The sequence below is a fragment of the Larus michahellis genome, chromosome 1, assembly GCF_964199755.1.
Source record: "Larus michahellis chromosome 1, bLarMic1.1, whole genome shotgun sequence".
NCBI lineage: Eukaryota > Metazoa > Chordata > Aves > Charadriiformes > Laridae > Larus > Larus michahellis.
In genome coordinates this window covers 131,909,001-131,932,765 of record NC_133896.1, presented here as the reverse complement: position 1 = coordinate 131,932,765, position 23,765 = coordinate 131,909,001, and the positions used below count along the sequence as shown (strand labels likewise).

The window sequence follows — 23,765 nt, the reverse complement described above, 5'->3', positions numbered from 1 at the left end:
GTGGTCTGTATCCTCTATTGTCACTTGAGTCTTCCCTTAGGGTCTCATGACATATGAGTTTTAAAAGGCAAAGAAGAAAAACTTCTTTAAGTAGGGAATTCAGGCTGTTTCAATTAAAATAGCTAAAAATTATTTTTTCTTATTATGGATGTGACTCAAATACCCTTCTGCTAGTTCTAGTTTCTTAATTGGTGTAATCTTCCATGTGGAATATTTCATGTCTGGCCAGAGAGGTTACAGAACCTCAGACCGCATACACTAGTTTGCACAAAATAAGCTGAAGACATACTGTGTATTAAATGATTTGTATATTTACTGTGTGGACGATCACATAGAAATTTTGGACAAAAGTCTTATTTTCTTCAGAAAGTAAATATAAACTTTTGATTAAATTGCTATAAACATTCATTCATAGTGGCCTGATACAAAGACTTTAATCTCTGATAAAGAGTTTTACATTTGACAATGAAGAAAGCAGTTCAGAGCATTCAATGCATATTAGTTTTCATGTTTCAGGATGATGCATGGGCTTTTTTCTTAATCAATCATGAAATAAAGATCTACCTTTTTTTATAGACATAAACATTTTAACCTTTTCCATGAGAACTTTGAAAGGAAAACTTAAGAATGCATTACACCAAGAGAGTCAGTCTTTTGGGGAACAGAAATGCAGATCCCTAATTAAGTTTTCTAATATCTAGAAACACACAAAATAACTTCTGGGCAGACTGAGAGTTTCAGTTCAAGGAGTCAAACATTATTTTTTTAAAAACAGACTTTTTTCCTGTTGTTGTTTTTTAAATGCAGTATTATTTTACCCCTACAGAAAGCATTTTTTTTCCCCAAAGGATAGGAGTCTTTTTGTGTAAGCAGTTGTTGCAGTTGTTACAAAAGGGTTTCATGAAAATGAATGTTTTGTTATACAGCTCTCATGGTGTTCCATCAAATTCTGTCACATACTTGCCTTATAAAAAACGTTGTGACAACATCTGTCACAAATGATGCAAGCACCTCTCAGTATTTCTTTTGTCAGTAAAAGTAACAAGTTCCATGATTTAGTATGCAGCTTTCAATTGGACGTCAATCTATATAACAACAATTTACACTTCCAGTGTACCGCTATTGGCATGTAGCAGAATTTTGGCAGTTAGCTCTTTGATAAAAGAAAAAAACATATATTGTCAGCAGCTCCAATTTTTAGAGCCTCAGGAAAATTACCTCTTCTAATTTTGTAAGATCTATAAATGGATTTAACAGGCACAAACTGCTCTCCTAGCCAAGGGAAACTCTGAAGAAAAAGGTGTAAAAAATTGTACACAGATATAGAGTGATCACTTAAGAATATCAAAGAGCCAGTGGAATTTTAGGTACCATGTAGTTAAAAAACAAACAAACAAACAAAAAACCAACCAAAAAACAACCAAAACAAAACCCAGAATAGGTATGAAGAAGCTCTGAAATAATCAGAGTTCAGTTATTAGCTAATTTAACAGGATTATAGTATTCATGTAAAAATTTCCAAGTGCACCCTTATTCTCTAAGAATAAGAGAGAAAAGTTCTGCAGAATTAAAAACAGCTGTTCGAAGGTAGAGAAGGCAGCATTATCATCCTACTTTGTTTTTGATGAAGTAATTCCTCAAATCACTGCAAGAAGCTTGTTCTTTCATCAGAAATGTTAAAATACCTTGCCTCATACTCCTTTGTGAAACACCTGTCAAGATTTCTTATGAAAACACATAATGTTCTATTTTTCAGGTCAAACTAACCTCTATTGCTGTTCCAGCTATTTTAATTTGGCCTTAAGAAAAATTGCCTTTGGGAACTCGTCATCTGACCACTGATCTATTGTTGAAGGAAATATCAGTAATGCAAATCTCTACCTGCGTATCTCCATCACTATGTTCCCTGCTACTCCACACTGATACAAGCAAAGACAGCAGTCTGATATTTAGTCACAAGCTTTATATAAACAGCAAGACTGAAGAATTTTCTAGCTGGAGTAGTAGAGAAGGTTTTCATTCACCATCTTTTCCTCATTTTAGCCTTCTATAGTTTAAGTAACAGGTCTGTCTGTCTTTTGTCTCGTGTCCTCTGACTAGAACAGAAACGTTAGCAACAATTATGAGCTTTGTTCTTCAATCTCTGTGGCCTCCACTCTGCTCATGATTTGTGATCGCACTTGCACACACTCTTTGGTTGGCTGTTTCTCTATAGAGCAGACCTAACTCTGTGGCAGCTCCAGTCGCCACAGAAACATTCGGAAGGATGTCAAAGAGGCATTGCATTTCTCGGTAGGGTATGACCAGGATGGCACTGAGCACTGCTCCTTTAAAAGGGAAAGCTAGCTTGCTCTGCTCTTTTAAAAAGACAAGCCAACAAAGAACAGCACACAGGTCAAGAGGACTATGTGCAGAAAGACCTATCACTTTCTATTATTCTAGCAAATTAAAAAGATTTTCACATAATGTAGTTGCCAATAGACCTAATTACTATATAAAAGGAAACTGAAAAGGGAGATTACTGCTATTTGCAAGCCCATGCTATCTGGATAGTCAGATATTATAGTAATTCAGGTTACTGTAACCAAAAAAAAGGAGAGAGACAGAGTGGGTTTAAAGCACGGGAAAAAAATGTGTGATGTAAAGCTAGAAACTGAGGTAGAAAAACTGAAAAAGAGCATAAACTACCATTTTATTACCGATGCTTTTTTGCTAGGAACTCTAATGAGAATCCCTTTTTCCATATCTTCCAGAATGAAGTAATTCAAAGTCTTCATTCTGTCTGTGTTTTAAAAATGATGAAATTGTGGTTTTGCCACATTTCTTGAAAATTACTAACATTGGATTCTGCAGTGTGTGCTGAATATAGTTCTAGAGAAAAATAAACATGAACTTAATTCTTTCCTGAGCCATGTAAAAAAGACCCAACTATAACTATAACTTAGTTCTGTGCTCTCACCTGGTATAGGTTATCAATAACAGTCTGATGAATTCTACAGTATGCTATCATTTACATTTCATGAGACTTAATCAAAATGAACCCTGTATAACCTGCTGCTACTAACTATTGATCAAGAGATTAAATGAAAGAAAACAAGCTGCAAAGCCTGCTCCTCGGAAGAAAATAACCAGATCATTTTTTAAAAATGGAATAGGTGAATGCAATCCTTTGAAAGACTGATGATAACATTAATCTTATTTACATCATAAATCTTGACAGCTGCACTTTCAACAACTTGTTATAGCATAGAGAAAGTAGACCTAGATTCTGTATTGTCTTAAATAACAGCAAAGCAGCCAACTCCTATTTTCACTTTCTGATTTACATTTCATCATAGGTGTAATAAAAATTCTGAGCAGTAACCCATAGTGAGTTTTATTTAATCAACTGAAAAATCAAAGTAAAACTCTACATTTCCTTTGTAAACTGCACTGTCAGACCTGTTTATTACACATACTTGCAAAGAGTAATCTACTGCAAGACCCCTAAAATAGGATGTTAAATGTAAAGTTATAACCTTCTCTTTTTTTTATTTAAAGCAGGCTTTTGTGGCTTAGGTATATTTTGCATATATTTTTCATCTGTCAGATAATCCAGAAACAAATCCTCACATCAAGATATGCTATAAAGATCAAGATAGAAATTCTGAGAATCATAGAGATTTGCGTTTATAAATTTGCTTATTATGTTTTTATTCACGCAGCTCTGAAGGCATAGTGTCAGCTTTTTATCTAGACTCTTTTCATTACTTCTCCCTGTTGGTGTTGCAGCTCATGCTGTGAATGACCTCCAGAGATTCCTGAAGCTATATGCACAGAGAAAATTGAATCTGAAAGCTTTATTAGACAAGTTTGTCTCCAGCTTGTGTCTGATGTCAGCTGTATTGAAAAATAGAACTTCTTGTGAAACTGGGTCCTGACCTTGAAAAATCTCCAATCAAATGGTAACAGATTCAGTTTTGTGCCATATTGCTATTTGTTAGATGTGGCACGTGTTAAAAGAGAAAAAGCTTCTTAATGAAAATCAGATGGAATAATCAGGCAACTCCTTTCCTGAACACAATGGGGAAACTAGCTAGATGGCAATGTACACATAATAGAGCCAACTCAGGTCGGCTTTACCACAGAAGCCTGTTAAGTACATTGACTCAAACACAAGAAAATTAAAATTATTTCTATAAGCCATTATTTATTCCTTCATCCAAAAGCAACCAAAAGAAAAGGTAAAGACAACAATCTATTCCTTTACTATTCCACTTTATACGAGAGCGGGCAGCCTTTGTTAGCCCAGTCGACTTGAGGAAGAGCCTACTTTTATTGCTCTCCACTGATTCAAGAATTCAAGATATTCTTTCTGATACTTCCCTACTGTATTGTTCCCTGTTCATTTTCTCTCTTGCATTTCGTTTCAGTAAAACTTTTCGAAGACTTAAACTGAATTATAAATAATATTAAAAATAGACATTTCCTTTAGATTCTACGTGCACAAGTATCAGAAATTATACAATTCTGGACACGGGCATTATTGGAAATAATATTTACCTCTATTACAGCTCTCATGTGAGCAGTCTTCTTTACTGGTGTCCTAAAACTAACGTTAACTAAAACGGACTACTGGCAGTAGCATTGCCTTCTAATTGTAGAACTACTTGTCACAACAGATGCACGCTATGGATTTTTAGCTGTTTGACTCTGTGGAGAATGGTTCTGCAAAATTAAATACCTACCATGTCCCGCACACAAGCATTTTAATAGCTGATAGCACAGTTCTTTTAAATGCCGAATGTTATGTACAATATATTTTTAAATATCAACACATGTTTGCATTCGTATTGAAAACACTGTAGATGCACACGTTCCTAGATTGTTCAGTCTTCCCCAAGGAATTACTTTGAGTATTCTTGGTCTCAATTATACTATGCCAGCTGCTATAAACAATACAGACACTCTAATATCCCATTTGTACATTTGTTTTTCATTTACCCTCTGAATACACATATTGTTATCTTTTCAGGTGCACATAGTGAAGTGCACAAAGACTTTTAAGACTAGCATTTGCAAATTCTAAGAAACAGTTCTGAACTACAGCATATGTGTTCACTCAAGCACTGTGCATAATATATAAACAATGACTGCTTCAGAGCACATTAGCTATGAAATACTACAAAAAAGAAAATACTATCTATTGTGCATTTTTGCCCAAAGCTAGTTGTTGTCATTTTGTTTCTTACATTTTTGTCATTGTCTCTTTAATATCTGTTAAAAACAAATGGCTTGTTTGTTTTTGAAGGGACAGTTGGACATTACATGATCCAGTTCTGAAATCCATGGAATGAATACATTTCAACAGTTGTAGTTGCAAAAATTAAGACTCCTTCATCCCCACTGAAAATATTAAACCAAATATTGTATCAGAGATTTAACAGGGCAGTCTTCATAATGTAGGATAATGCTATGCCCAATCTGTACATCTCTATCTTAGAACTAATCAGTATAGAATAATAGATCACTCAACTATGCATTTAATATGAAAATAAAATTCCAGATGCATAAAATACAGACACTAGCACTACAGAAGCACTTTCAGTTTCTGACGTCACTGGATTTTAGCTTAAAACTTCATTTCATTTCATCAAGGTATGTATTTTCACATACATGCTTTTGTTTGCTGCTAATTTTCCTCAAAAAGCTACAGTCTCAGGAACTGAATATTTTTAGTAGCACCAGTATGTGTTTCTTATGTTATAGTATATTCCAAACAGTGCATATGAGAATTTCAGCTGTATTAAGCCACAGTGGTTCATATACTCAGTCACATTAGTGATTTTTTTAAATGAACTATTTTGTAAGATCTCATAAGCCTAGAACAAAGCAGCATGCCTAGTCCAGGTGGGGACTTGTTTCATGGAGAAATAAGAGGCAAACTAAACTTTCCCAAGCAGAAGGAGACACACCTTAGGATGCACTCCAACTAAAATATCAAAGACAGAGCAAATGAAATCCTGTTGTCACTAGTTTCCCCAGATTCACAAATGCCATTCTTCCAATTCAAACCCCAAAACTCAAGGTATTCTAAAATCTGGAGGTGACTGCTGTGAATGTTTTTCTACACCCCAACTGAATATATGGGCTAATAAGTGATGAGTTCTGTTTTGGTTAAATCAGCTGGTGAGTTGCTGCAGCTCACGATTCTCATGTTGCAACTTGCTTCTAATGGACACAGCTTGATATATCACTCCTCTCCCATTCTCCTTACACATTCTAAATCCTGAAAAACCTTCTTCCCCTGTACATGGAAGCCCAGACTGTGGCTCCATGTTTGCAGTCTCCAACTCCTACTACTGAAGCAAATAATACCGAAAGCGCAGAACAGCTTTGTCTGTATGCAGTCAAAGAAAGATACCTAAAGCTGATGGGTAGTGTTATCAGTTCTGGTGACACAGTATTAGCCTTCTTCAAATTCTCTGTGTTAAATATACAGCAACGAATAGTACACATAAAGCCTTTCTGCCAAACGCATCTCTAACTCTACTACAATTTGTAAAACAAAGACAATTCTTTTTTTTCTTCATCTTTTTTTTAGACTTGCTACAAACAATGCTGCAAAATAAGACTGATAACTTGTAAAGCTTAAAGGGACAAATTCTACTTAATTTCAAAAGTAATTTCACCATTGTGATTGACACTAACTCTCACTCTACTTTTTCTTCATTTCACAGTCATGCATTTTTCTGTTTCACTTGAGTAGGCATTTCATACAAAAAGACCAAAACTTGCATAAAAATTCAGGGAGAGAATGAAATTGATTGTACACAAACTACTGTTCACTGAATAAGTTAAACAAACTGTAAGAGTACCAATATAATGTACTGCTCACAGCTTTATTAGCTGTACATGCAAAATGTAAAATTAGTTGACAAAGTATTTTCAACCGTATTCATTCACAGTTACTTTTAAAGTTTCACTAACTTCAAGTATAGCATGACTGAAAACAAGCACATATCCTTTTTAAGAAATTGTATTTTCAAGTACAACTCTAAGTGAAAGGGGCCAAAGTTTTCCCTTAACATCTTACTTGAATGAAGGCAAATAATGGAAAACATCTTCCTTAGGACCAACGTCAGGAATGCCTCCTACTCCACAATGTATTCACACGGGTTTACAAAGCACTATATAACTTTACCTAACTTATTAAGCAAATACAGTGGGGTAGCACTTCAGTACGAAACAAGTCATATGAATGCTAACAATAATATTAAAATCTGTCCCTCTTGTGAAAGCACATTCCAAAAATGCATTTCTCTCTGCTTAAAATGTTTTCAAACTGCTGTCTAAGCAATGCATCAAGGTATTTGGATAGAGACATTCACAGAATTTCATGTTATCATGTCAAGTACAGATAGCAAGTGTGATTTTCTTCCTGAATCATCTTGTCTTGGAAGTCAATCTTTGCTAAGGTTTTAGACATACCCTTCAGCTAAGTACATTTTCCGAGCTGGAAAAGTAGTTCTTGTTCATTATGCCTGAGGGCACACTGGACTGGTGGGATATTAAGGACTTTTTTTTTTAGTGCTTCTACTGCTGAAAAAACTATAATGCACAGACCTAGAAATAATTATAAACAGGGTCCTTTACCTCTATCACAGCCACCAGATGGTATATTTAGTAAGACCCTCTGGCTGAGATCTTGTAGCCTGACTAGACCAAGTGGTACCTGACAGGGCAGTAGAGGTTAGCCAATTACATCTTCATTCCCTGGTCTCAAACACAGACATCAACATTATTAAATTCTGATGCCCACAAAAGTCCCTATAGAGTCGGAAGGTGAATAATTATCAACGGGACATAATGCCATTGCTTCACAGAGTCCTTCCAAAATATTTGTTTTTTAACTAAACACAAAAATACTTTAGTAACACATACCACTCTCTATCTTTGCAGAAACCTGCTGTCTCAGCCTGGAAAAGTGAAGGCTCAGGGAGATCACATTCATCTGTATAAATATCTGATTGGCGGAGTAAAGAATATAGAGCCAGACTCTCTTCAGTGATGGGATGAGAGGCACTATGCAAAAACTGAAATACTAGAAATTCTATTTAAATAGAGGAAGAAACATTTTTTTTTTTTATTATGAGAGTGGTTAAACACTGGAACAGGTTGCCTGGAGAGGTTATGGAGTCTTCATCCTTGGAGATATTCAAAACCTGACTGGAAATGACCCTGAGCAACCTGTGTTAATTGACTGTGCTTTGAGCAAGAGCAATAGAAGTCTCCCCAGGTCCCTTCTGAACTCTACAGTTCTGTGGCGATACATCTATAATGATGTGATTGCAGTAAACTGACTCAAATAAAGAAAAATTATGAATTAGTGCTACAAGTACAGGTTCAAATTTTAAGTACTCTTGGCAAAAGAAAGGAAATCAATCTTACTTCCTGCTTAATCCTTTATAGAACACCAGCGCTTTCATTTCTGCATGTATAATTCCATCTGCTGAGTCCCAGAAATGTTAATAGTCAGAGCCTACATCTTGAATTAAGGTAAATGAGTAATTTTGCAATTCTTCAGCTAAAGATGAGTTAGCATAGTAAACTATCGCACTACTACTCTGTCTTCTCTCTCTTGTTCCATTATTACCATTTCCTTTGTAACAGCAAATATACAACTCACCAACATTGCCTCCTCCTGGAATCTGACATAACCTGCTGACGTACAAAACTGACACGGCAAGTTTAGTGACCCAGCACAGCAAAAAATGATTATGCATCTCCTTCGGTTCCCTCATGTCATTAAATGAATTTCCATAGCATGCCTTAGAACAAAATTCTGTAAAGCAAAGATACTGCTATAGTACAAGTTTTAAAAAATACTAGGGGTATTTACCCCGTTTTAGAAAATGGAAATGTTTGCCCCTGGAACTACAGCGGTTCTAAATGACTAAAATTAAATGATCGTCCCTATTTAGTAAGATTCAACATGTCATAAGCAAGACATCTGCTTTGCTTGAATTGATATATGTTATTCTGACAGAAGTTGGACTGTTGTCTGGTATTGAATGTTCTGGATTCTGTCTATATGGTGTAATTATTTACTTGTCTGTAAAAAGACTTTTCCGCTTTGCTGTCCTAGAGAGTAGGAGGTAGAGAATTCTCCAATTTCAGCTTTTCTTGTGTGCTACCAATTAAAACATGTTAAAAGCAAGAGGAATCAATATCCTACAAGTAATCAAATCCCAGGTGACTACTGTACCTTTATCATAGCCAGAGTTACAGGCAATGTGATGGGGAGGGGATGAGGGGGGAATTTCTTTCTGCTCCCACATCTGCTGAGCAGCTTTCCAAATTCTACAGGTGAGTAACATTCTTCATCCAAGCAACTGAGACAGTTCAATATCAAAGAAAGAATCTTAGAGACTTTAGAAACTCAGATTTAACCCAGTGCTTTCATTATGTATTTCTTTTCCACCCATGCTTAATCGATCAGTACATTTCAAAGGAAAGCAGTGGGAAATAAAATCCATTTATCAAGGAGATAAAAATGAGTTTGTAATCCTTGCAGGAAACCAGCAGGTGCAAAGAGATATGAGAAGAATCTAATATAAATATTGTCCAAATAATTTAAATTAAATGGAGATCAAGTCTCTGGTTGTGGATTCATGAACTAAGACCCCCAGAGATGTATATCACAATGTTTAACTGCAGAATTACTCTTACTATGTTGTCATAAAACTTTTTCTATCAATACACAAGCTTTGTCTTGAAACAGTTTCAGTTCATTGCCCTATCATAAAAAGTAATTTCAGAATTTCATGTGACCAAGTTACATCCACTTTACCTGTAACATTATCATCTTTTAATTTAAGTAATTCTTCTCCCTTCATAGTATTTCCTCCATGAATATATGTAGAAAGTAAAAATCTCATTTAATCTCTTCATAGAATAAAGAAACAAGACTTTGAAAAAGTAATAATTTGAAAAGCATGCTGCAGTCTTTTCATCAAATGCATAATCTAATTTGTCTTCTGGGACACATTACACAAAATAGAAAGGAAATGATATAAAAAAAAAAGTTGAATGCCACATTATCACACCTCCTGTTTACAGGCTAAAGCTGAAATTTGTAAGGATGCAGAATGAATTTAGACAGTCTCCAGCCATTTTAACTGTGTGATTTGTAATTAATTTCAAAAGACGTATAGACTGAAGGACTTACAGACACCTGAAGATAAAACGCCAAACGCTCCTAATGCTGGCTTTTCCTTTAGTTGCTGAATTAAGTGGTTTATTGCCTTCCAGTCAGCATTCAAGTCTTCTAATTTTTTCTAGAATAGAAAATAAAAATATATTAAATTTATAATACACAAATTAATGTAAATAAATGTAAAATAAAATAACCTTTTATTTTCCATCTGATGGACTACCTGAATTTTAAAAAAACCAAACACAACAGAAAGGCAGAAACAGCAACTAATTTTCACTGATGGGAGAGAGAAACAAGTAAAATCCTTCCCAGTTGGGTTGCAAAAGAGCTTCATACTGTCAGAGTCTTGAAAGCATCTTTCCTTCTCAGAGTTTGGCTGCTGAAGCTCAGAGCTAACTTAGAGCCAGCACAGTTGCCTGACCCTGACCACAGATTGACTTCCGGGATCAACCTTAGCCCACTCCCATGCCCATGACCATACCCAGCCAACTGGGGCTGTGGTTGACTCTGGTTCCCCTCACCAGGACTTGTCCTGACCCCCACCAAGGGGCAGCCCCCTGGCCTGCCCTGCTTCTTGGCTGAAGGTGGCAGGAGGAAGTTTGGCTGGTGAGATCCTGTCCTGCAGCTCAGTGGGGAGTCCCCACCACTGCCAGCTCCCAGGGAGCATTGGTCTGCCCTGCTCCCTGGTCAACAGGCCTGTACACCTTTTTAGGGAACATCAGATGACTTTTTGTTTAACATACTGTAGAGAGGTGGTGGTGGTGTTTATCACCACGAACCTGAGATGCTAATTTTTTAAATTAAAATAGAGTAGTGAATTATGTATTAAAAAACACTTGCCAATAAAACCTCTGCAATTTGTAATATCAAATGCAGAACACATTCTTCCACCTATTTAAAAAAAAAAAAAAAGAAAAGGTAAAAAGAAAGTCTTCGGAGTCTTCAGGGACTCACAAACTTCAGTTTGTGTGCATGCAGTCCTGTCTGGTAATGGCTAAACTGTCACTTTTAAACAAAACTTAAGTGAAAGTCTGGAGTGTGAATTACATCAGTCCTCGGATAACCCTGAGAAGCATTTAAACTTGAAAATGTTGTTTCTACCCCCATTTCTTCCTTGCTTTAAGGACTGTAAAGAAGGATGAAGCATTGCTAATTCTATGCTGGCATCTCTAAATTCTTAAAATGAAAACTATATTTCTTTTTTAAACTGCTCCCTGATTGCCTGCTACAAAAAACAGCACAGCGTACCAATGCCACTCAGGAATGCTTTTAGTATTCTTGTGTCCAATTCACGATTAGATATATTGTCTGAATCACACTCCGGCTGTGATGGAAATGGGATGCCTATTAAGAAAGGTACTTTAATTACCTAGAGTCTAAGAGGACAGGGGTCAATAGGAGAGGGACAGGGAACAATACTCATTAAATTGCAGCGTGTGCACACATACACACACACACTTGCGCACACCCACAGACACTGAGGTAGCACAATTTTATATTCTGATGTGTCAGGGGAGCATTTCTAGAATTTTCCTTAAGCTTCACTATAAGTACTCTAAACTTGCAAAGTTCTTTTGTATCTGTCACCAAAGGAGGCCAGAATATTACCTGATATAAACTCTGGACAGCTTTTTGTGTAAATGCCTTTTGATAGGGCAGGAGAGAGAGGATAAAATTCTGCATCAGGGAGTAAAATAACTTTTTATCTTTAAGAGCACCTTAAAAACTGCATTAAAAATAAAATCAAAAGTCAGGAACATGAGAGATTCTCCTTGACACTAGACCATGAGAACTAGGCAAAAACAGCAATCAGGTATGCATGATAAATGCAACTTGTCATATGATAATTCACAATCATACATATGTTTTATTTTTGTGTGAATTACGGACACACAGCAACACATACTTTGGAAACATTTTATGGCAAAATCTACTTCCAGAGCTAAAAAGGCAAAGGACCGTTCCAAAATCTATTAATTCAATAGTAGCAGAGAGAGCAGAGAGCCCTCAAAAACAAAAGCTGGAGACATTACACTATCAAAGTCTGACTTCATTTTACAATATAGTCACAGTAACTCAGGAAGGAGATAGGGATGTTATAAATATAATATTGGTCCTTACTATGAGTAGCTGCTTAATCATTCATGTGGATGTGAGCCAGAGATTTCTTTCCAGCAGTGACAATATATAAAACATGCCCACCACAGATTAGAGAGGGTTGTCTGAGGCAACATCTACGCCACTAATAAGAGAGTACCTAGCACCAAACTCCTCTGTCAGAATTACAGTTTGATCCAATCTTGCATCTGCAACAAATTAGCATGCATGCATTAAAATGTTAACTTCTTTGAGCACAACAATTTTGCTGTAATTGCAACTCCAGAGCTTTGGTGACAAGTAGGAACAGCAAAATTATTTTTTGCTTTTATTGATTTATCGATTCCCTTTAAATGTCACCACGGGTGCAATTTAAGTGAGGTTAACATTTATACATGAACTAATCTCACTGACAGCACTAAAACTAGATCGGAGTATTTAGAGATAAATGATGTAGTCTTTTAAATGCAAGACTGAGGACAATGAAAATGAGTTCCTCGCTACTTACTCTCCCACCTGACATGGGAAAGGAGAAATTGAGTGCTATGACAAGGGAACTACAGCTCTTCCACTGCCACAGAAATCCTTTCCCGAATAAACTGTTCTGTTTAAGTGCTGTTCATCGTGAGATTGGGACTTACATTCCTTCTATTACTACTATCACCAGCAGTAACCTCTCCCTCCCCCACCTGCAAAAGCTTTACAGAAATGCATTTCAAAAGCATGAAATCCATTTTATAAAAGTGAATAGGTCTGATTATTAAAGTGCTAGCTCTTAAAGGATCACATGCCTCATCCCATTCTTGACTCTTGAAGCAGCATATACTAGGATTTCATTTGCCAACAAAAATATTTTTACAGTCCGGCATTGCAAAATTCCAGTATAAGCACTTTTAGTATGCTTAGTGAAGGGGTGAAAATATACTTATTTCAGTGACATAACTATGCGATAAGATTCAGTATGTGTCAATATAAATCCATGTGATTTAGTTTACATTCCAAACACTGTAATGAGAGTATATCATAAGCATTGCAAAGATAAACAGCTAAACATTAGGAAATGCCAGAATAACATTCACTGTGAACATTAATTCAGATACAATAAACATAATTGCACCAATATCTTTAATTCTGACACATACTGCTTTCCAGCACAGGAGAGGCTTGTGGTGTAAGTGAGTGTATAGGACTTCTACCTCATTTATTGAAAAGAATGGGAAGATTTGTGGTGAATTAGGAAATCTGAGAGAAAAAAAAAGAAAGCTAAAACAAGGGTGCCTCAGAGAACTAAACCATCTACAAAGTTGTCAAGCAAGGCTATATAAGTAATTAATGCTTTTAAAGAGGCCATGTAATTTTATCTTTTTTTCTGTGCCATAAACTAAACAAGGAGTATGAGTCGAGGTATTGAATTGCTGCTTGCATTGTGAGTGCTATCCAGATCCTGTACTGAATTAGGCAACCTAAACAAAAGCCACCACAGCAGCTTTAATTCAAGAATTTTCTAAAATTTTGAGTACTTAACTTTGTAACCTTGATACTAGCTTTTCAAAAACACCTTAATCTGAGTACAAATTATTTTTGCTTCCGCAAAATACCTTTTGTGTGGAAAATGATTATGATGTTTGCTGAAAAGTCTATATTGGAATATTTAAACAGCAGACAGTGATGGAAGTTACTCATGAAGAACAATGACAGGAGACCAACTCAGTATAAATGGGTGGAAACTTAAGAAAACCTACATTACCAAGAAGCAATTCAACAGTCCTGACAGTATATATTCACTGTTTTATGACTTATTGTACAAGACAGACAGTGAACCAGAAATTAACTTCACAGGTCTTTCAATTAACTGAACTACAGAATGTAATTTAAAAAAAGTAAAATGCAATTAAAGAGGGGATAGAAATTAAATACTACTACTCTACAAGTAGCTACTAATTTCCTTACAGACACATTTTATAATATCATTGTCAAAGCTACAACTCAAGGAACATCATAATCTTTATTTAAAGAGTTATCTTGTTCCAGTAAATCTGGTAGAAATTGGCAGTTTTCAGTGTCTTTGATGTGAACACTTAAAAGAAACAGACACAGAGTACATTTCTATGTCAGAAGTTTGGCCTAAACACAATCATTTCATACCGTTTATACTTATACCAGTGGTATGTAAAGCAAGTACTATTTCTTCTCCTTGGAAATGCCAGCATTCATTCTGCAATTCTTTATATGCAATTACAGAAATTGAGAAAGCCCAAACCTCTATTTTTTTGTTGTTTCAAGTGCTCTGCTTGTTAAGATAGGGAGTAAGAACCCTTAAGAATACAGCTGAAGTCATACGAAATGAGTAAATGCAGTTATTGCAGAGTGATTTTTGTTCCATCATCCATTCAGAGTGCAGATGACATGTTTCAATTCCCAAGAACAGTGCTGTATTAGCCAAGGAAAATACCCAACACAGAGTCAAAAGCTTTGTTTCTGCCTATTCTCATTAGCACGCTACTTTTAAGTCACCTCTTTTAGTGTTTTATCACTGTTCAGGAGAACTGATCATCAAAAAAAAAGCATAGATAACAAAGGGGAAAATAACTTCTGTTCAGGGAAGAAGAAAAGAAACCACACCGTTCTTAAATATGTATTAATTTCTAAAGCGGAGATAAGTGCATTCATGTGCTTCTGTGAATGGAGATCTGCTGTGGGACTTATAAGCAATTTAGAGGAAATTTTGGAGGAAAAATAATACTCCAAGTACAGTGACTAAATAGAGATGGAAAAACAAGAAATTCACTACAGAGGTCACCCACAGACATCCTAACTTTGTGAGGAAACCTTTTTCTGTAAAATGAGGGTATTGAGTGCTGTAGGTTTGGAAAAGCTCTAAATACAAAGTTTACTATCTCTGCCCAGTCAGAAGCAATTGCAATACTTAGTGTAATCAATAAGCCACTATTACAGTTTCTGGGAGCTCTTAATCATCACGTTCACAGACACTTTTATTAGTAGTTATAAAACCAGAAACCAGGTCAAGCTCTGGTTGATATGGTAGTGACCTTATTAGCTTGGTCTCCCCCTCCAAAAGTAGCTGAACCACACATGGGAGGCTGCTTGCTGGTGATTTTCTTCTTCAAGATTCTACAGGATAGTAAATGATACTCTGGTCTTAATGAAGGTCTACATAGTCTTTAGGAAACTGAGTGTAAAATATCCCCTTCAGACTGACTTCTATGCTGAGGAAAAGGATTCTATAGTACATTATTCTAGAAGAGAACTGTTGGGAGGCATTAGCCTTCTTAACAATATATTCTCTGCTCCAAAACAGAATCAAGTCAGTCATTCTTGTGATTCTACATTAATTTTCTCACAGAAAGTGACTGGGAAAGTTCTATATTACCATGTCTTCTTTCCTTCACAATGGAAAAACTTTAAAGGAAAGGGGCCTCTTTGTGGCCTGACTCTTACCTTTTCTAGAAAATATGTTCATTTTTTTTAATTGACAAAGTTTCTGAAAGCGAAATTCAAAATAAGGGAGTTCAAAAATACGTTATGTGATGCCATTAATTAGGCAGCAAGAATTACGTTTGCTTTCAGCGTGGATTACTCTTGAATAGGTAGAACAACCTTAATTGCCAAAAACAACATTCCCATCACAACATGCAAAAATTTTCTAGCTGGGAACATGACATTTTTCCTGGCTATGCCGTCACAGAACAGAACAAATGTCATTTGCCAAGTTCTTTCATTGATTTTAAACAGAGCACATCAAGGACAAGTGTACAACAGGGGAAGCATAACCCATTACACTGTAATGGATACTGCTAAAGGTTGCTTCATTACCTTTACTGGATGAGTGGCTGGTTTTTCCTTATATAAATGACACCCTTTAGACAAAACCTCTTCCACATTCGGCTGTTTAGCCTGCACTGCTGCTTCAGTTTCCTGAAAAATAAAAATACATGCAGTGTAGATTAACTGTAGCATAAGCAATAATACTGAAAAGTCCTAAAGCTCCACTGGAGGCTGTAGATTAGTTTCTACTCAGGACTGGGTTTCTGGGAAAACAGTAGCAGCTAAGGACAAAGAGGGTCACCAGAGAAAACAAAAGCAGAGGGATGGAAAAGAGTAATGCTAGCAAAATAAGTAGCAATAGGTCCCTTCATCCTGAAGCTTTCAATAAAACAATTACAAAGGTAACACAAATTCACACTATGAAAGACAGGCATGAGAAATCTCATTTAAGCAGCTCTGCCTTTTGTCTGGCTTACATTACCAGCAGATTAAAAGTACACTGGTAAACATTTTGTTCATACAGTACATGGCATTAAAACCATATCATGAGATGCAACAATGACACTGAATTTAGGAAGATTAAAAATATTAATAGAAAACTACTATTAGTAGTGGTAAGTAGTACTTATCTGGTAAAGCACTTATACTAATGAATTTTTTTAAAAAAGCACAGTAGTAGAAGTGACAGTTCCTAAAGGTATGGGGAGGCACCTACCATTAGCAATGACACCCTACTGAATTTGCAAAAGCGTATTCTCTAGCAATTTTCTTTTTTAATCTGGAAAGGTATCATTCATGTGCTAGTATAAGGCAACTCCAAGAAACCCTCCCCAAATACAGTAGCTTCATTTTGTCAGGCACTGATGAAATAAAATACTGGGTGAAGCACTACATGTAGATAATTAAACAAAACCAAAAAAACACACTGAAAACTGTAAAGGAAATGATAAACTACACGTGGAGTTCCAAGATTCATATTGTTTTAATTTCTCAAGTAATATAAGCAAAAAAAAAAACCAACAAAAAAACCCACAAACCAAAAACACAAAACCAAAAATCCCAGAGTTATCTGAGCTATTAAAATTAACTGGTTGCCTTGTTTTTGTTTTCCTCTCTCCACTGTTCTCCCACCTATTTTATGGCTTGATTACCTTGTCCTAGCCAATATCGCAGACTACCCACTGACTCTCCAACTTGATTTTCTGTCCACGATCTCAGTTATCATTAGAGTGACAGCAGACAAGATTGCGTGCCAGGCTTGTCACTATCTAATCCGACACATCATTTCATTGGCAGAAATATGCTATTCTTTGCTCTGCAATAAACTTGTTGAAATCTATGTCATTCTAAGTCTCAGAAAGGGGACATTTTGCTCCTCTGTTTCAGCTCAACAGAGAAAAACATGCCTACACTGCCACCTGAAATTTTACTGGCAAAACTTTATGGATAACCAGTAAAAATAAAAAATGTTGATAAACTCACTATGATCTGCCATTTCCCTTTTCAAATATTGTTTATCAATATCGAATGAAGTGAATTATAGCTTCTCTGATTTCTTGCAATGATACTTGAAACACGTTTGCATTTAATTGCTTTTTACTGCATGTTTCTATATTACTGAGATATAACTGTAAGGATTCATAGAGAATGCGCGCTGAAAAGCAACACACAGCAAAACTGGTAACCTGGAGCATGGATCTGCTTTTGAAGTGGATCTCTTAATCTTCCCCACTCACTGGGCTTTGGTTTCCACCATGGACTGGACTGGGAGTACCCAAACTGTTTTTTTTCAGGCTGTAACCAGTGTGGAAGGTGCATTCTGGGAGAGCACCTAACACAGTCCCAGGCCCTGAGGACACCCCCAGCCCTGCCTGCCCCTGCCCAGCCCCTCAGGGCTCCCCTCACCTGCCCAGGGCCCAGTAACCCATGTCAGCCCCCAGGGGCCGTCAGCCCCCGCCCCAGCAAATCCACAGCAAGGCAGTCTCCAGCTTCCCGCAGCCCTGCCCGGACATCGGCCCCGCTGAGCTGGGCCCACCCATGGGCCCGTGTTCCATCCCCAGGGAGGTGCCCAATGCTGGGGGCTGCCCCGGTGCCCCCCGGGCTGCTTGTTCCTGTCTGGGCAGCAGGAGGGGCCCAGAGTGCCAGGCTGGGCTCCGAATGGCCCTCAAGGGGAGACCTCCAATGGACCCGGCCCACAGGGAGCCACCAGCCCTGCAGGGCCCTGGCAGCTGTAAGGAGGATGAAGTGAACCTGAGCACTTACTGGTCCCTCCCAAGTCATCTTCACTGCTTCCCTTCACATTTTCTAGACTTGAGCTAAAACAGAGGCTCTTTCAGTAGGCTGTCTTAAGCTTTGCCATGTAGCTGAATCGGACTAGGTTTACAGTAACAGCCACTAACAGTAACAGTCAAGTTCCACCACCAGGAGCTGAAAATTCATACCCAGAAGAACCTGGCTAGGGAAGGCACTCCAGACTAATTAAAAGGAGTATTCATAACAGGAGCTGCTACTACTACTCCTGTAGCTGTAACAAAGTTCGGCTGCTCAGTATTTATTTGTACTCTACCTTCTACATTGAAATTTGAATCATGATTTACCATATACACACAAATATAAATAGGCTAATTTCCCTTTTAAAATTCAGATGAAAAGAAAAAAAAAAAGGCAAAATGAATGACTGGTGGTACGGTGCGACTCAGAAAAGATGAAAACATTTAACAATCCTTTTCATTGTCATTATTTTACGCTAATGCTAGTATATGCAACACACACAAAACCTAAGATATCCCATTTCTACATATCATACATTTTTAAAGGTATTCTTTATGGATTCAAAAGGTATTTGTTCTTTATGGATACAATACAGGTATAATTTTCCATAGCCAGGTAACAGAAGCATAATGTATTTTGCTGTTAAATCACCAATTCTTTCTGCCCTACGGTTTTCTGGAGTTACATGAACTAATCTTGTGATCTTTCAAAATCAATGGCCTTGACCTAAACCGAAATGCATTGTGCAAGTCTATCCAATATAGCATGACGCTTCATTTGAGATTTATGTGGAAATAAGAATAGAGATAAGAGTCCAGAGGAAACAGAGGTTCTCAATATCTTGTCATTCATTTGGACCCTGTTGAAACTAACAGATATCTTGTTTGTTAGACCAGCAACTCCTTTTAGATTGTTGCACGTTAATTCCAACATCACCTAAAAAACATCACAAAATTATTTTAAGTAAGTGCACACCTGACTTTAATTAAATTGCTGCAGTAACTTTGAGGGAGCTCTTTGCCCAGTTCTCTGCCTGATGGGATAGTCCCTTGACAAATTCTGCCCAGTGAGCAAGTTTCCATCAATTTCAAATCCATTTGCCAGGTGACACCCTATTAATATGGGTCGTCAGGCAAGAGAGTACTTTCAGGATGCTGCTCCATCACTCAGTTCCCAAAGAGAACAAAAAGGTAATGACCGTAACACAGCCTCCAATGGTTCGCTTGCAACCAAGAGACCGCAGTTATTATCTAGCCTGTGCAGCATCCAGGAGAACAGCGTACTCCCAGAGCAGGGCCTGACGTCTGCTCTTGATCACACAGGCCAGGCTACTACTAAAGCTAATAGAAGTTGTCCACGCGCATGTCCATCAGTTTTTAGAGAATACCAAAGCCATAACTTTTGAGAAGTCCTGACTGAAGATCATTGATGACTCTGCTACACCCGCTTTGCTTGTTGTGGGAGGACGCCTGTAGGGCAGATGTAGCACTGTCTCTGGCAGACAGAGCTGACTACTGGAATTGCACGATTTATGAACTGTCTGTGAAAGAAACTATAACATAACACTACTTCTGGGCTGGGTGATGAATATGCTAATTAAACTTTTCACACATATGGCAAATTAAAATACATCATCATTGGAAGCTGCTGTTTCTCAAACATGTATAAACAGCAAGAATCAAACAGGCCACCTTTTTTCCATGACGTATCATCTATGAATTTTCAGTGGTGTTAAAATGCCGCATCCGAACTGATGAAACCTACTGCTGAATAAGCCACATTGGCTTCTGCATTTCCAACAACATGTCAGTTCAACCTGCTGAGCAAATTTACAGGCTAAAAAAGTGGCAGGGACTTGTGTACAGCTCCATCTGGACTAGGAAAGTCTGTTGATATAGCTTAGAACTTAGAAAATTCATACTCCCTAGATGAAACCAGTATATTGACTAAACCTCTGGTGTGTATGCCAATGGAAGAGAAAGTTTGATGGCTTGGCGTATGTTATTTCAGGGGATGTAACTATCCTAGCAGACACAGACAGGCTGTTTGACATATGCTGCACATATACTAGGAGGACCAGAGATCTATAAAAGTATCTGCAACATTTCAGACTGTGTATTTGTCTATATTTAGAATCCCAAGCACTGATTAACCTTCTCTGGTAACGCTGGTAAAACTTTTGGGATCAATTTCCCAATGAGATTATCTCCATGGGACATTTTCTGCAGGGACAGTAGGGGAAGGTCAGGGTGATTAAACCTGTGTCTTCACGGTGAAGTGCAATGCAAAAATGGAAACTTAATTACAACCTTCAAATAAATAAAAAAATATAACTTTGAAATTAACGTAGTGAGTTGTTTTAAAAGTCATGACCTCTTCTTATCAAGATGGTACATTAAATGAAGATGAAACAGAATTCCTCACAGGAAAACAGAAGCAGTAAGCAATTTCCCTTCACTTTACTGATCGCAACTGATTTAACAAGCACATATACTAAATCTGAAATCTAAAATAATGTAGAGGCTTTTAATTTCAAAAATACTTTTTTGAAATAATCAGACATAAATCCCCATATATATTTGACTTGATAACATAAAATTACATTTAGTTATTGTTTTTCTTGTCATTTAGATGAAGAAGAGTGTAACTTGTAACCAGAATTCTCTGAGGTGGATTTTCTCATTCATGCACATGAGAAGCTCCAGCAAGGCTCATTGAAATATTCACACCTATCTTTCAGCTTATTATTCCCAGGTATTTTAGGGGGGAAAAAAAAAAAGCTATAAATAAATGGTGAGGTTTAGAGTGCCTCATTTTTTCCTCACAAGTAAAGAAAGGGAAGTGGATAGAAAACATGAATATATTCCCATCTACAAGAATTCTTGTTCTAAATAAGTGACATCATTTTTTCTTTTGACTCGGCTTTGCACATTCCCATTCGTGGAGCAGATGAACAAGCTGAACCACGACAAAGAATGGTCAGAAGAGATTTAATTAAAGCACATCAAAGTTCAGCTACAACACAACGCGTATCAGATCATGATGACTGGTCAGACAGAACAGTCAATGGTATTCTTGGTATTCACTTTAGATATATATATACAATATTATTAGAATACATCCAAGACATGCTATTAACAGTTCTGTGGCCATGGTGAGGTGGCACCTAATCCACTGGGGTGGGGGGTGGGAGCGGGAAGGAGGGGCGAACTGCAGTTGCCAGTATTTAAGCTTCCTGAATAAAGACTTTAATCAATCAATCCTGATAAAATTCAAGGAGAGACAAGCTTGTACCTCTGTTCTTTTCTATGTAACAGATGAAAAGGTTTGATAACTTCCTGAATATTTTACTTATCTCTATATAGAAAGAAAATGCTCTGTGAATCTAAGTTATACAATTTAGCTTCTCCTTCCTGTCTCAGGGTTTTATGAAAAAAAAAATAAAAAATTACATTAAAGAGCATTCCATTAGTGGCCTAAGTAGAAGCTTAGTGTAAAACTGTTTCATCGCTAAAAATATTCTGTAACTATTGGACAAACAATTTTATGCACCTGCCTCTAAAAATGCCACTTAAATGAGTAAATAAAATAACCATTGTTTCCTCCATTACCTTAAATCACTCTTCTTTTAAATGTGTGAGACCCAAAATATAATCTCAAGGCAGTGTTAGAAGCTATCTTAATGGGGAAAAGAATTTTGTGAGATTCATCCAGCTTTTTAAAGTAAAGTGTGCAAAAGACAGTCATCTGATTTTAATGAGAGACTGGAAAATTGATATAACTATAGTTCTTGACCTATGTGAACAATTTTCAAGACACTTTAGAGGAGAAACAATTATTTCAGGGAAAAGAGCACTACAGGAAGGACCTCTTCCTTCTAGAAGTGCAGCAATTCAATTTTAGAGTTTATAACTACTTTCTAAACTTACGACTGCAACCTTTGTGCAGTTTGTAAAACATGCAGACACTGTGTCTATTAAGACTTGGCAGTGTTTTTCATCATTCCGCTCCCTGCAATATCTCCTATTCCTTGTACCGGAAGAGGGAAGGAGAAAAAAAAAATAATAAAAAAGAAAAAAGGAAATCAATCCTCCGTAATGAAGTAGAACCGAGAAGGTTGCAAAAACTTGAGCCATGCAAACAGAGTGCCTGAAATAGTAATCGTCACCACTTTGCAGAGTGAAAGGATGTTTTTTCCAAAGCACATTTTCCTGTTGGCTATCAGAAATTTGTGAGGTTCCTTCTTTTTACATCTAGAGGAGATGAAATACAGTAATCTTTTCCCCACACAGAGAAATCAGTATCTATCCATTGCAGCTGTCTGTCCTGAAAAGGAAATTTCCTGGAGGTACTGAAGATAGATGAAATTATTAGCTGTAAAGACATGACCTGCAGATATGGCATATGAAAAGAATTTGGCTATGGTGGTCATATACCGATAAAGCACAGTTAATCACCAAGTTGGACTGTGAAAAGGCCCAGTAAGAAGAATTCTTTAAGATTGGATGTGATTCAGAATATTTTATTTTGAGGCTGGACAGGACACTGGATGAAACAGCTGCTCCTAGACTGCAGATCCTGTCTTAGTTCCAGTGCATAATATAAAAGAGATAATAACAAACCCAGGAGAACTGACACAGGAGGAGGAAATTTGGCAGAAAAACATAATGAGAAATTCTTGTGAAAAAGTAAGGGAAGTCCCAATGATTTTAAAAGATCTCTGAATTATGTGCTCTTCTATATGCTGAAGGATGGCAGCTTAAGAGGAAGAAAAGTTACTTAGGTTGACACAGTAGCAGATATGGATTACCACCATAAACATCTTGGCTAGCAATTGAAATTTGGTGATAATTATAGAAGTATTGAGTCATAAAAAAATGTTTATTTTAATTGTAAACAGAAAGGAAAGAAATCAGAACTTCTTATCTCTCATTACACAAATAATGACAGTTAATAAACCAAATTCAAAATCATTTAACATGGGAGGGAGGCTTTTTTTTCCTTTGCCATCTAATTCTTGGTTGCTTCTTCCTCTCTCTCCCTTATGTCTGGGCTTATATGCAAATTTTCATCCTCCTTTCAATTTTAATAAATAAAGAATTATTTTCAGAGGAGTTTCTGGCTACAAAAGGAAATTAGAAAAAAATCAAAATCTGTTACTGCTCTAACATTGTTTTGTTGCTTGTAACATGTTCTTAGATATGCCCATCTTCTGGTATTAGTCTTTAATACATCATTTAAAAGGAATATTCATGAGGATATATTTCTGCAGTTTGTCTTCCAATAGTTACAGTGGCACATATATTACTGGAAAGAATGGTAAAGACTGCTCCAGTATGTTGTTTCAGCAGCAGAAGCCAGGGTAGATGTCAATAAATGGAATTTACATTCTTATGGTTTGGAAAATATGCAG

At 36.8% G+C, this 23,765-nt stretch overlaps 1 protein-coding gene across 8 annotated transcripts in view; it reads right to left on the bottom strand.

Moving 5' to 3' along the window:
* Nucleotides 1-23,765, bottom strand: part of DMD (dystrophin) — a 1,292,219-nt gene that overhangs the window by 364,684 nt on the left and 903,770 nt on the right. For all 8 annotated transcript variants that reach the window (XM_074604145.1, XM_074604126.1, XM_074604154.1 and 5 more), the window contains 2 exons: nt 16,130-16,231; nt 10,211-10,319 (listed from right to left, as the gene is read on the bottom strand). In XM_074604145.1, coding sequence (XP_074460246.1) covers nt 10,211-10,319; nt 16,130-16,231 — 211 coding nt within the window. The remainder of the gene's footprint in view (nt 1-10,210; nt 10,320-16,129; nt 16,232-23,765) is intronic.